This window comes from Marmota marmota, unplaced genomic scaffold, assembly GCF_001458135.2.
Source record: "Marmota marmota marmota unplaced genomic scaffold, marMar, whole genome shotgun sequence".
Taxonomy (NCBI): Eukaryota; Metazoa; Chordata; class Mammalia; order Rodentia; family Sciuridae; genus Marmota; species Marmota marmota.
In genome coordinates, this window is record NW_026000185.1 from 16,254,808 (window position 1) to 16,266,823 (window position 12,016).

Consider the following 12,016-nt stretch of genomic DNA (forward strand, 5'->3'; position numbering starts at 1 on the left):
CACAGCAGGACCTGTTCTCGACAGCTAAGACAGGCAGGCAGGGCCTGTCCAGGCGTGGCCTGCTGTGGCCTAGGGAAGCCTTTGAGTAGGACAGAGTCACGGCAGGAGTCGAAGGTTGGGTGCAGTGGGCAGGACCAAGCCCAGTTACTCACTTTGGGAGACAACACTTTGATCAGCTCATTCAGGAAGCGGAACTTGGCCACCTCATTGTGGAACTTCTCACCACAGTGGTTCATACATGTCTCCAGGACCTGTACAGACAGAGGACGCCCATGAGAAGGAAAGTCAGTGGCTTGTCACCTTGAAGCTGAGAGCACCTGCTGGTGACTAGTGAGACCAAAGCTAACCCCTCCTGCAGCCTACAAGGACCCTGAAGTTTTGGGAAAAGGAAACACTTTCAGATCAAGGGAAAAATAAATGTTACCTGTTCAACATGCTATGTTCATGCCCAGGCAGTACCTCAGTGGGGTGTGTGTGTACCCCAAGGTCACCCCACCTGTTAGGAACCCTATGGGCAGGTGAAAATGGCCTGAGAATCACTCACTCCCTGGAGGAAGAAATCGGGTATGCAGGGCCCAAGAACTGTGCCACCAGAGGTCACCCGGTGGCTCTCCAGAGGCAAGCTTGGCCCACACATATCACCTGCAGTCCACACTGATTTTTCAATATGTCAAGTCAGTTACCCACTTTTTTTTTTTTAAGTTAAAGATCTTAACTGGCTTTATTTTCAATTCTAGAATTGGGCAATACTTCATTCCATAAAAAAGAGTGAGTGTCCCCCAACATTTAAACATTCAGAGAACTCACATAAAAATCTGGACTTCTAGTTTCTCTTAAAGAAAACAAAAGTTCTAAGAAAACTGGGCCCAAACTCAGGCCTGGAACAAGCCAGCAGGTCCTCGGCGCAGCTGCCTCTGCAGACAGGGCACATGCTTGCACCCGGCGGCTTCGCTCATTTACGCTCCCAGTCTGGCCCTTGGGCACTGGATCTTGCCAGCCTCACTCTGAGGAGAGCTTCCTTTCTTCCTCCTAAAGCGGCTCAGGGCCGCTCTACACGGACAGGTCTGGCTGGGCAACTTGGCTCAGAACTCCCTCCAGCCTGCTGTTCAAAGACTGCGAAGGACAACCTCTCAGATGTCCCACCTCAGTGAAAAGGCCTGGGTAGAGACAAAGTCCCCCTCAGTCGAACCCAGGAGCACTCTACTGATAGACCCAACCTGATCTTTTCTTAAAATTGGGAGCCAATTCGCCACAAAGCCATGAAAAGATAATCTCGGCTTTACTATAAATTACTGTAAATTCTGAACCTGCTTGGAATGCCTGCCCTGCCTTGAACTCACCCATGCCTGGTTCTCTGACCAGAGAGCAGCCCTCTCTGAAACTTTAGTGACGCCTCACAAATCTTGGCCTTCCCTGGCCAGACGACGACCCTCTCTGAGGCTCTAACGACCTTCATAAAATTTGATGTCGGGGCCAGCAAAAATGTAAACTACCATTAGTGTGATGCTCGTCCGAGTTTTGTTATCTGTAACCCCCCTTTGGTAACTTTCTGGGCTATAAAGCTGGGCTGCAGGAAAGCTGTGGCTGCTGTCTTGTTCCCGTGGTTTTGGGTGGGAGAGGCAGCCCGGCCGGTTGAAATAATAAGCTTGCTTTAATTTGATTTTAATTGGAGTCAGTGGTCTTTTCTTGCGTCCTGGTCTAACATCTACCTCTGAGCGACCAAACTCACCGTCAGGGCATAAAGCGCTTCCTTCTCTTGTGGAGACTGGATCTTGTGGGCCAGGAGCCAGGGCGCATGTGTGGGGCTGAAGGAAAACAAACAGATCCCAACTGTGGGTGGGGAGGAAAAAACTAACTGGTCTCGCTGAGTGTGCTTGGTAAAGTCACCTGTCTTCCAAGAGCTGGTGACCGAAAGCAGAGGTGGAATGTGACTGGCACCCAGTCCGGGGCACCCACCCCCACCCACCCTTGCTGCACCTGCAGCACTTGAGCTACTACTCCTCTGCCCAGGCCACATCTTCCTGCCCTTGGCCATCCCACCCCAGCCATCAGTCCCAAGAGACAACTCCTAGTGGAGCAGCAGGGGCCCAAACCCACATGCAGCCATGTCTGAGACACACAGAACTCGTCTGTCCGTGCTAACTGCCCGCTGAAGACTGGGACAGGAAGTGGGCAAGGCACCGCTCACTCCGACTGAATACCAGCACCATGGAAGTTAAACCTGCACATCAACGACTTGGTTCTTCAGCTGCTATCCAGGGGTTTGGGAAAAAGAATTTGATAAAACCGTACCCTTGGCTGGGGATGTGCCCAGTGACAGAGTGCATGCTAAAAGGCCCTAGGCTGAATCACCAGCACCCCAAAATTAAAAACCTAGCCAGATGTAGTGGGGCACACCTGTAGTCCCAGCCACTTTGGAGTCAGCTGAGGTGGGAGATCACTTGACCCCAAAAATTTGAGACCAGCCTGTGCTACAAAGGGAGACCCTCTCAAAAACAAAAACCAAAACAAATAAACCAACAAAACCCAGCCAGGCCCAGTGGCACCCGCCTGGGATCCAGCTACTTGGAAGGCTAAGGCAGAATGAACCAGCTCCAGGTCAGCCTGGGCAACTGTTACGGCCTGAAAAAATAGACTTTCTTGATTTACTCATTGATTTATTCATTTCAGTCCTGGGGATCGAACCCAGGAGCACTCTACCTCTGAGCTACATCCCCAGGCCTTTTTAATTATTTTGAGACAGGGTCTCACTAAGTTGCTGAAGGTCTTGCAGTTGCCTGGGCTGGCCTCAAACTTGCAATCCTCCTGCCTCAGTCGCCCAAGTCACTGGGATTACAGGCGTGTGCCACTGTGCCAGTTCAAAATAAAATTTAAAAAGAAGAGCTGAGGGTGTGGCTCAGGTCTAGTGTCCCTGGATTCAGTCACCAGCACTACAAACAACAAACCTTCATGAATTTACTAATTTTAGAAAAAGAGATTGTAGAGAGTGGGGAGGGGGGAAAGACAGAAATCCTTCCTAACTGTGTAACAGCCATCAGTCCCAAGAGATAAGGGCCTGTGCTCAGTCTGGGGTCCCCACAGAGTCAAGTGTTATGTGAAGTCACCTTACCCATTGGGGTCAGTGTTCACCTGCTCACAGAAGTTCTGGATAGCCGACCAATCCTGTTCTGACACACTTGGGTCTGTGGCTTTGTCTGCCAAGAAAATAAATGCTAAAGTTAAAGACAGCATCATAAAAAGGACACACACCCTTCCCCAGATACGAGGGAGTCAAGGGCTGTGACATCACACCCTCAAATCAGACTGTGCACTGCAGAGAGCGCTGGGAATCACGCCTGTGTTGTTAACGCTGTCAAGGGCCATGTCTGGCACATACCATGCCCTTCCTGAATGTTTGCTGGATAAATAAATGAGCAAATTAATTAACCAGGGCACTGAAAGCGACTCCATTTCTGGTGCAGAGGCTGGCCTGTGAGTGCCCTCTGTCAGGACTACCCCATGCTGGCTCTGCAATGTGGTGGCACAGGGGTCCCTGCATGTGGGAGGCCACCTGTAAGTTTCCTAGCTCTGTGACAGGAAGACAAGAACCTGCCACAGGAAGATCGTCTTGGTTCTGACCCCCCACAGGCCACGCTGGGGGCTGGGGCTGGGGCTCAGCGGTAGAACGCTCACCTAGCACGTGCGGGGCGCTGGGTTTGATCCTCAGCACTACATAAAAAATAAATAAAATGAAGGTATTGTGTTCAACTACAACTAAAAAATAAATATAGCTACATATATGAAAAAAAAAGAAAGAAAAAGAGTCACGCTGGTCCTGACGGAGCAGCTCTTTCAGGCTCTGGAATAAGAGGTCAGTCTCAGGGTATTTTGGTGCTATCATTCCTCTAGTCCAAGTGTCCACTCCACTCCTCTCAAACTCCTATCCATCCTTCAAGACGCATTTGAATTTCCATCTCCTCTAGAAACCTCCTCTCTTGATCCAACCCACTAATTTTCTTCCCTTCTGATTACTTAGGGCTCCATCCTCCACCCAGAATCAACTGTTCCCTGTACAGTCACACTATGTCATGTGGAAGTCATGTGTCTTGGCCATGAGATTCAAAGGACACACCCATTGTAAATGCCAGGAGAACATGACAAAGGAGTGCAAGGCAATCAAAGGATCAGTTCTGTCACTCCCAGGCCCCATTCAAAGTTCTCTTCAGGTGCTCCAACACTAAGTGCCCTAGCATCCTATCCACCATTCATTCAGGCCCCAATTCAAATGTTAAATGCTTCCCCTTTCATAAAAGCAAGCTTTTCATAAAAGCTTGCTTGATTTTTCTTTTTCTTTTTTTGAAGACAGGCTCTTAAAGCCTCATTAAGTTGCTAAGGATGGCCTTGAACTTGTGAACATTCAGTCTTATCATCCCAGTTGCTGGGATTACAGGCCTGCACCAGAATACTGGGCTTCTTGGATCTTTTTATGGCCCACCCCTACAAAACAGAAGCCCTCTCTTCTTCCTCAGAATTCTGGTCTTTTACCTTCCCTCACTGCATTTAGGTGGGGATCGCTAATTCTAGGGGGTCTCAGTAGGAAGACAGTATCTTCCTCGTGGGATTGTCCTGTGATTTAAAGTGGACAGCTTCTAAAGTGTTCAGCACAGTTGGGCACAGTGGCAAATGCTGGTAATCCCAGCAAATTGGGAGGTTGAGGCTGGAGGATTGCAAATTCAGCAATTTAGGAAGACCCTAAGCAACTTAGCAAGGCCTTGTCTCAAAATAAAAAATAAAAAGGACTGGGGATGCAGCTCAGTGGTAGAGCACCCTTGGGTTCAATTCCTAGTACAAAAATAAATAAAGTACTCAGAACAGTAGCACAAAGTAATCAATAAAGGTCAGCTCCTGTTACTCATTATGTTAATAGTCTCTGCCTTTTCCTGCAAAAATATATATAAATGCCCTTCTCCACCTAAGGGGAATAAACCCCTGAAGGCAGAAGCCCTGCATGCCCTGCAGTGCTCAGCACAATGCTGCACACAGGGACCAAATGCAGCTGCTCCCTGACTTTCGGTGAGGTGACTTAAGGTGACTTATCCAAATAAACCCCAAGTTGCAAGTTGAACTTCCTGTTGATACTCAAATAAATTAAATAAAGCAATGATTTTCAGACTCTAGTCTCAATCACCTCAAAATAATCCTACATCAGTTAAGCTTCGATTTCAGTCCATTATAAGGTCAAGGTGGACACCTCAAAGTATTCTGACCCCTACAGGTGACTGTACATAGAGGCACAATCCAGCCTTGCCCCTCTCCCTGGCTGCCAGAGGAAAGAGACAGCATGGCCGGCACTAGCCTTTTCAAAGAAAGGGAGAAACCACCATGGAGTTTATTCACCTCCAAACCCTTGACCAAGTTAAAGCAGCCAAGAGGTCTATAAAATGTAAGTTAGATTCTATTTTATTTGCTAGATCTTTTTTTTTTTTTTTTTTTTCAGTTTTCGGCGGACACAACATCTTTGTTTGTATGTGGTGCTGAGGATCGAACCCGGGTCGCACGCATGCCAGGCGAGTGTGCTACCACTTGAGCCACATCCCCAGCCCTTTGCTAGATCTTATGAGGATTTCCTCAGAGTTTATCATCATGGCCCAAAAGTAAGAGAAATAGTAATAGCTGCCATTTTATTTCTATTATTTTTTTCATTTCTTTCTCTACTTTTCTTTCTTTCTCTAGCTGCGATTTGGGCCAGGCAACAGGCCAAGTATCCTCGGAACAACTGAGGTTCGCACCATTATCTCACATTTACAGATGTGGCCCAGCCCCAGAGCAAGAGAATGGCAGAAGCGGAAGTCCAGTCCCACATCTGCCTGGCTCCAAGTCCCTAAGGTACCGACCGCTCTCAGTATTCTTCAGTTCCTTGACAAATGCAGGGTGGGGCCTCTCTGGGGAAGGAAGTGAACGTCTCAAGGCAGGAAGGAGGTCTGTCTCACTCACCTGCCACACTCCGGCACACACAACATCACTAGCCCAGATAGCTACTGAATGAACGAGGGCTCTGTCTTTTGCTGTGCAGTATTTGACTGGCTGGCTGGACATACTGCCACTGTCAGGAGATGACGATTACAATTCCAAAATAACTGGGTCTCTGAACACATAATCCCAGCCTGCCAAAGCTATTTCAGAGGCCTCGAGCAGCTCCAGAGAAAATGACCCTCAGAAGACCAGCAGCGGGTCTGGACAGGCCACAGCAACTGCCCAGGTCTGTCTGACACCAATCCGATCCAAGGAACAGCTAGGTGCCAGAAAGGTATGACCAGGGAGAAACTTAAAGGATTCCTTCTCTGTTCTATGATTATCAAGGCATTGAGATGGCCACTCCAGACTCCACAAGGTGGTTTACCCAGCTGACACGTGGGTGAGACAAATGAGTGCCAAGAAATACTCTGTTCCCATTTATTTGCTTAATAAAATAAGTATTTGGCCAGGCTCAGTGGCACACAGTTGTAACCCCAGCAACTTGGGAGGCTAAGGCAGGAGGATCTCAAGTTCAAGGCCAGCCTCAGCAACTTAGTATTTTTTTTTTTTTTAAGATTTTTAGAACCTGCCTCAAAATCAAACAAACAACAGGGCTAAGAATGTCACTCAGTGACATCCTGAATTTGATCTCCAGCCCCCCAAAATAAAATAAAAGCAGTGTTTACATGATTGATTTCAAGCCTGCTCCAGGATCAGAGGTCTTAAGAAAACAGCTGAGCCTCCAGCTGTGAGTGAAATGGCTTATTGGAGAAAGACTAATTCAAAAGTCCAGTCATCTTACACCAGCTGCCCACCAACCCCAGGGTCACAATTCCACATTAGCAGCAGCATGTACTAGCAAGGGGAGGCTTGGGGGAGAGGGAGGGAGGCAGTCACCTTCAGCAACAGAATTCAATCCTTCAGCAGTGTGCACAGGGAGTCCCTCCCCAGGGGCACACATGGACTGGACATCCTGGAAGTCACTTTACTCAGCACACATGAAAACCTGCCAAGACCCACCATGAAACTGTTCTAAGCTGGACTCCCAACAGAGAAGGATGAGCTCAGCCCTGGAAAACCTCAGACTATAAATAGATTGCAATCCAGACCTCTCCAGAGCCCCAAGGGAGGAATAAAAGTGGGGCTGGAAGAAAGGATACATCACCTGGGAGTAGATCCAGGCAGAAGGAAGAACAGGATTTACCAAGCACTCAATTTTTACTAGGCTACTGCCTTCCTGGCACCTCGGCCAGAGCTCGAATCCAGATTCAGAGACCAAGAGGACCAAGTGCTCGTAAAAATAGCACAGGACTGGCAACCCCGGTGATTCCACCAACAGAACTGGTTAAATGGTCTACAGGCAAAGACACAATGGGCATGTAAAACTTCCTTAAAAGGAGTAAGGTGGGCTGGGGGCAGGGCTCAGGGGCAGAGCGCTTGCCTAGCATATGTGAGGCACTGGGTTCGATCCTTCACACTGCATTAAAAAATAAACAAAATAAATGCATGCTGTCCAACTACAAAAATAAAAATTTTAAAAAAGAGTAAGGCAGCTAGCTGTACATGAAGTCACGTGAGCGATGATCAAAATACACTGTGTGTGTGTGGGGAAGCTGCAGAACAGAACGCACAGGAGCTGCCATTTGTATTTTAAAGCATGAGTCTCTGACAGCTTCCTGATCCTCTGGGAACTATCCCTTCTCAATTCTAGGGCCAAAGCCCAAGTGGGTCTGATGATGGCCTTCCCCATCTTCATTTCTAGGGATGGCCACCACCCTGCCCAGGTCCAGCAATTTTCATATTTTACCCCCACCCCCATCCAGATTCCAAAATGAACATAAGACCCAAGCTGGATCAACAAACAGAATGATAACTTTCTCAAATCAATAGGAAAAATTAATTATTTCTGTTGGGAGTGCAGCAGAAGACAAAGCAAAGTAGAGAAAATTCACATGAAGAAATGGGGCTGCTGGCGGAGCATAGTGGTGCACGCCTATAATCCCCGCGGTTTGGGAGGCTGAGGCAGGAGGATCGGGAGTTCAAAGACAGCCTCAGCAAAAGGGAGATACTAAGCAACTCAGTGAGACCCTGTCTCTAAATAAAATACAAAATAGGGCTGAGGATGTGGATCAGTGGCCGAGTGCCCCTGAGCTCAATCCCTGATACCAAAAAAAAAAAGCAACTGGAGCTGCCCACTGAGCCCGCCCCTCCTGGGCCGTTGTCTGCAGTAAGCTACTTTACTGGCACCACTGCACTCTATAGTAAGGCAGTATTTAAGTGCTTTACCTATATTAAGGCCTTTCTTTGATCCCCCCAACAGTCCTAAAGGGAGGTATTAATGCTGCCCCCATCTTAAAGATACGGTTGCCGTGCTTGCTCAGGCAAGAGCTGTCAATGACCCACCTAGAGCGGCATCCTTCTCCATCCAGCTCAGACCCACCACGCCTCCCTTTAGCTCCCCTCCGGCCCTGGTGGACCATGAGCCTCTACTGTCCCTCCATCCCACCACCAGTACCCCTCCCTCAACTGTTAGGGTTGAAACTGTAGTTTACTTTCTCTGCTCCCACACCCAGAAGAAAAGGAAAATACGACCCCCAACATCCAGCCACCAAGATGTCCAATCTCAAGAGGGAGAAGGGTAGGTCTCCCGCTCTACCCAACCCTTACTCATCCCCCTGCTCCAGGGAAATCTGGCAATGTCCGGAGATATTTTGGGTCATCAGAACTGGAAAGGGCAAGTGTGTTACTACTATCTAGCGGGCTAAAGCCAGGGCTGCAGCTAAATATCCTTGTCCCAGGACAGTCCACTGCCACACAGAATCACCAGGCCCCACATGTCAAGGGCACAGAGAGAACAGCTCTGACCTCAGGTGTCCAGGTGGGCTCCCTTTCACTTCTTCTTCTTTGTTTGGTACCGGGGATTGAACCCACAGGTGCTTAACCACTGAGCCACATCTCCAGCCCTTTTTATATTTTATTTTGAGACAGGGTCTTGCTGAGTTGTTTAGGGCCTTGCTTCGGTGCTGAGGTTGGCTTTGAACTCACGATCCTCCTGCCTCAGCCTCCTGAGCCGCTGTCCCTTTGCTTCTCTTACTAGTCATTCCTGACCTTCCCTACTTTCCTCAAATCCCCTCCTGGCTCAGCCCCTGACACTTCACATGGTGTAGCAATGACAAACTAGTTCACATGTGCAATCATCTTTATCTCCTTCCCCAGACACTCAGAAACAAAAGCTGCCCTTCCTCCCTGTGGAGCCAAGCCACCCTTTCCTGCTCTGACTCTAACCTCCTTCCTGTCACCCTTGCAATCCTCCTGCCACAGCCTCCTGAGCCACTGGGATTACAGGAGAGTTGCTGGGACAGGTGGCAAGTGCCACCACGCCTGGCTCCTTTACTCCTGCTAGCTACCCCTGTCTGTCCTTCCTTTCACATATAAACACCATAAAAAAAGGCCATCTGAGCTAGGCGCAGCAGCTCACACCTCTAATCCCAGCAGACTGGGAGGCTGAGGCAGGAGGATCCCAAGTTCAAAGCCAGCCTCAGCAATTTAGCAAGGCCCAAAAGAATTTAGCAAGACCCTGTCTCTTAAAAAAAAAGAAAGAAAGAAAAAAGAAAGTGCTGGGGATGTGGCTCATTGGTTAAGTGCCCCTGGGTTCAATCCCCAGTACGACCCCCTCAAAAAAAGCCATCTCCCATACTCTTCCCACAGATTATTCTGCCTGATCTTCATCAGGCAAACAGTCTTTTTTTGGTTGTTGTCGGTACTGAAAATTAAACCTATGGGCACTTTCCCACTGAGCTACGCCACTTTACTACAGAGCTTTATTTTGAGACAAAGTCTCCCTAAGTTGCTGAGGCTGGCCTCAAACTTGTGATCCTCCTGCCTCAGTCTCCAGGCCTGCACCACTGCACTCAGTTGGGCAATTGCTGATGACTTTTAAAAACCAAAAAGATTTCACATAAAAATGGGTGCGTAAGGCTTCCCTGAAAAACTGTAAGATTCAGCAACTTTGGGACATCACCCCAATAAACTGGAACTGAAGAACCCTTCTGGGGGGATCGCCTAGGTTCCAGCCACTCTATCTCCTCTAGCTCAGCTGCCATTTGTCATCCCACCCAGTCTATTTTTCTTCCTGCAGCTCCAGCCTAAGCTTTCTGTTCTCCACTGCCCCATGAACACAGCCTCCCAAATAGCCTGTCTCAACCATTTAACATCTAACCTTTTAAGCCAGGCACAATGGCACAAGCCTGTAATCCCAGCAACTTGGGAGGATAAGGCAGGAGAATCACAAGTGGGAGACCAGCCTAGACACCTTAGTGAGACCCTCAGCAACTCAGCCAGACACTGTCGAAATAAAAAAGGGCTAGGGATGAAGCTCAGGGGTAGCACACCCCGGGGTTTGATCTCCAGTACGACAAAAACCAAAAACAACAAAAATATCCCAAAACCTTTGAGTTACCGAAATCAAAATTCCCCCTTCTTCCAAATTCTACTCCATTTTTTAAGCAACAAAACTACCTACCAACCACACCCCTCCTTTGTCACCTGTGCCCTGCCCCAACCCCCCTCCCCCCTGGTTTTTCTGCTCCACCCTCAGTCTGCAGACTGCTCTCCCTACCTGCCTCTTCAATGTTGGGATCCCCCCCCACCCTGCGCCCATGCTCTGTCTCCAAACCTCTGCTTTTCCTCCCCTGCACAGCCTCCCTGGCAAGCTCACTGTCAAGGAGCCAAGACTCCCAAATCACACCTCCTGCTCCTATCCTCCCTGGAGCCAACCGCCTGGAAAGCTCCTCTTCCTGGTGCTGCAAGCACTTCAAACTCTAAGGTCTTCCTAAAGCAGCTCTTCCTAACAGGTGAGAAATAGGTGACAACTGGGACCTGGTGTGACACCTGGGATCCATTCTACAATCCTCCTATCTCTTGCCTGCACTGCAAAGCAGACACTGCTGTTTCTCCTCTCCCTCCCCATTGCCTTTGTCTTAGCACCCTGAGCACCATCAAAAGAGCTTTTTATGTATGGCCCCTGCCAGAAGTCTCACCCTCTCTAAACAATTCAGCTCCACATGCTGCAGGCTTTCAGGCTTACTTGACCACGGATTCTCCTGCGGAAAAAATTTCTCAGCTACCCACCCCATGGTAAAATATCAGTTCCCTTCTGCAGCATACAAAATCCTTGTGGATCTTACACCAATTAGCAAACGAGTGTGCACCTCCTTCCAGATTCTCCACTCCTTAGGCTTAGCACTTCAGCAGACTGACCTACTAGTTCCCAGAATGCTCCACATTCTCCAGTCCTCAGCTTTTGCACATGCAGTTTCCTCTGCCTGGAATGTGGTCGCCTCCATTGTCCACTCAAACACCTCGTCCGCGGTGACAACCCCCAGGTAAACAAACCGAATCCTCCCACCGCACGCTCACAAACACCATTCCCCGCAGCTCCAGTGAACCAGGTGCTGTTAGGGTCTGGCCAGCACCCAACAAAAAAATGCCTTTGTGAGCTAGGACCCTGGGCTACGCTTCTCAGGACCACGGCACCTAGCAGAGTCCTACACCAGCGGCTTTAGGAGTCTCAATTCCTCATCAGTAAAAGGAGGATAACAAGAACCCCTCCAGCCCCCAAGACCACCGTGAAACTTTCACAAGACACGACGTCTGGGCTGGGTTGCAGCCCAGTGGTAGCGCGCTTGCCTACCGTGCGCCGTGCCCTGGGTTCAAACCCCAGCACCGAACAAATAAACAGCTGGCCAGAGTAAACATGCACAAAAGGCTTTAATAAAGGCTTATTTTGACATTAAAAGCAGCAGGCGGAAGGACTGCGAGAGGCTGCGTATTCTCCACACGATCTGCTTACAGCCTAAGCGTCCCCAGCTCTCAGACGGGGTCGTAACTGAAGCCGCCTCTTTGGGGTCCCAAGGAGCGCGGACGCCGGCTGCAAGGGGCCGGGCGCAGGAGGACAGCTCGCGCGCTAGCCCTGCAGCCGCCTAGAGAGAAAGAAGCACGGCCTTGGGGGGCAGGGCATGCG

The 12,016-nt window shown here is 49.3% G+C and overlaps 1 protein-coding gene across 3 annotated transcripts in view; it reads right to left on the reverse strand.

Annotated features, from left to right (window-relative positions):
- The window catches only part of Gga2 (golgi associated, gamma adaptin ear containing, ARF binding protein 2), a 43,803-nt gene that overhangs the window by 20,036 nt on the left and 11,751 nt on the right, over positions 1-12,016 (reverse strand). Inside the window, exons 1-4 of one of the 3 annotated variants that reach the window (XM_015491169.2) lie at positions 8,940-8,952; positions 3,110-3,194; positions 1,730-1,805; positions 153-251 (exon numbers count right to left, since the gene is read on the reverse strand). In XM_015491169.2, the coding sequence (XP_015346655.1) occupies positions 153-251; positions 1,730-1,805; positions 3,110-3,194; positions 8,940-8,949 (270 nt within the window). In that variant the 5' untranslated portion in view covers positions 8,950-8,952. Of the gene's footprint in view, positions 1-152; positions 252-1,729; positions 1,806-3,109; positions 3,195-8,939; positions 8,953-12,016 lie in introns of those variants that run through there. The other 2 variants (XM_048789656.1, XM_048789655.1) reach the window with 2 other exon arrangements.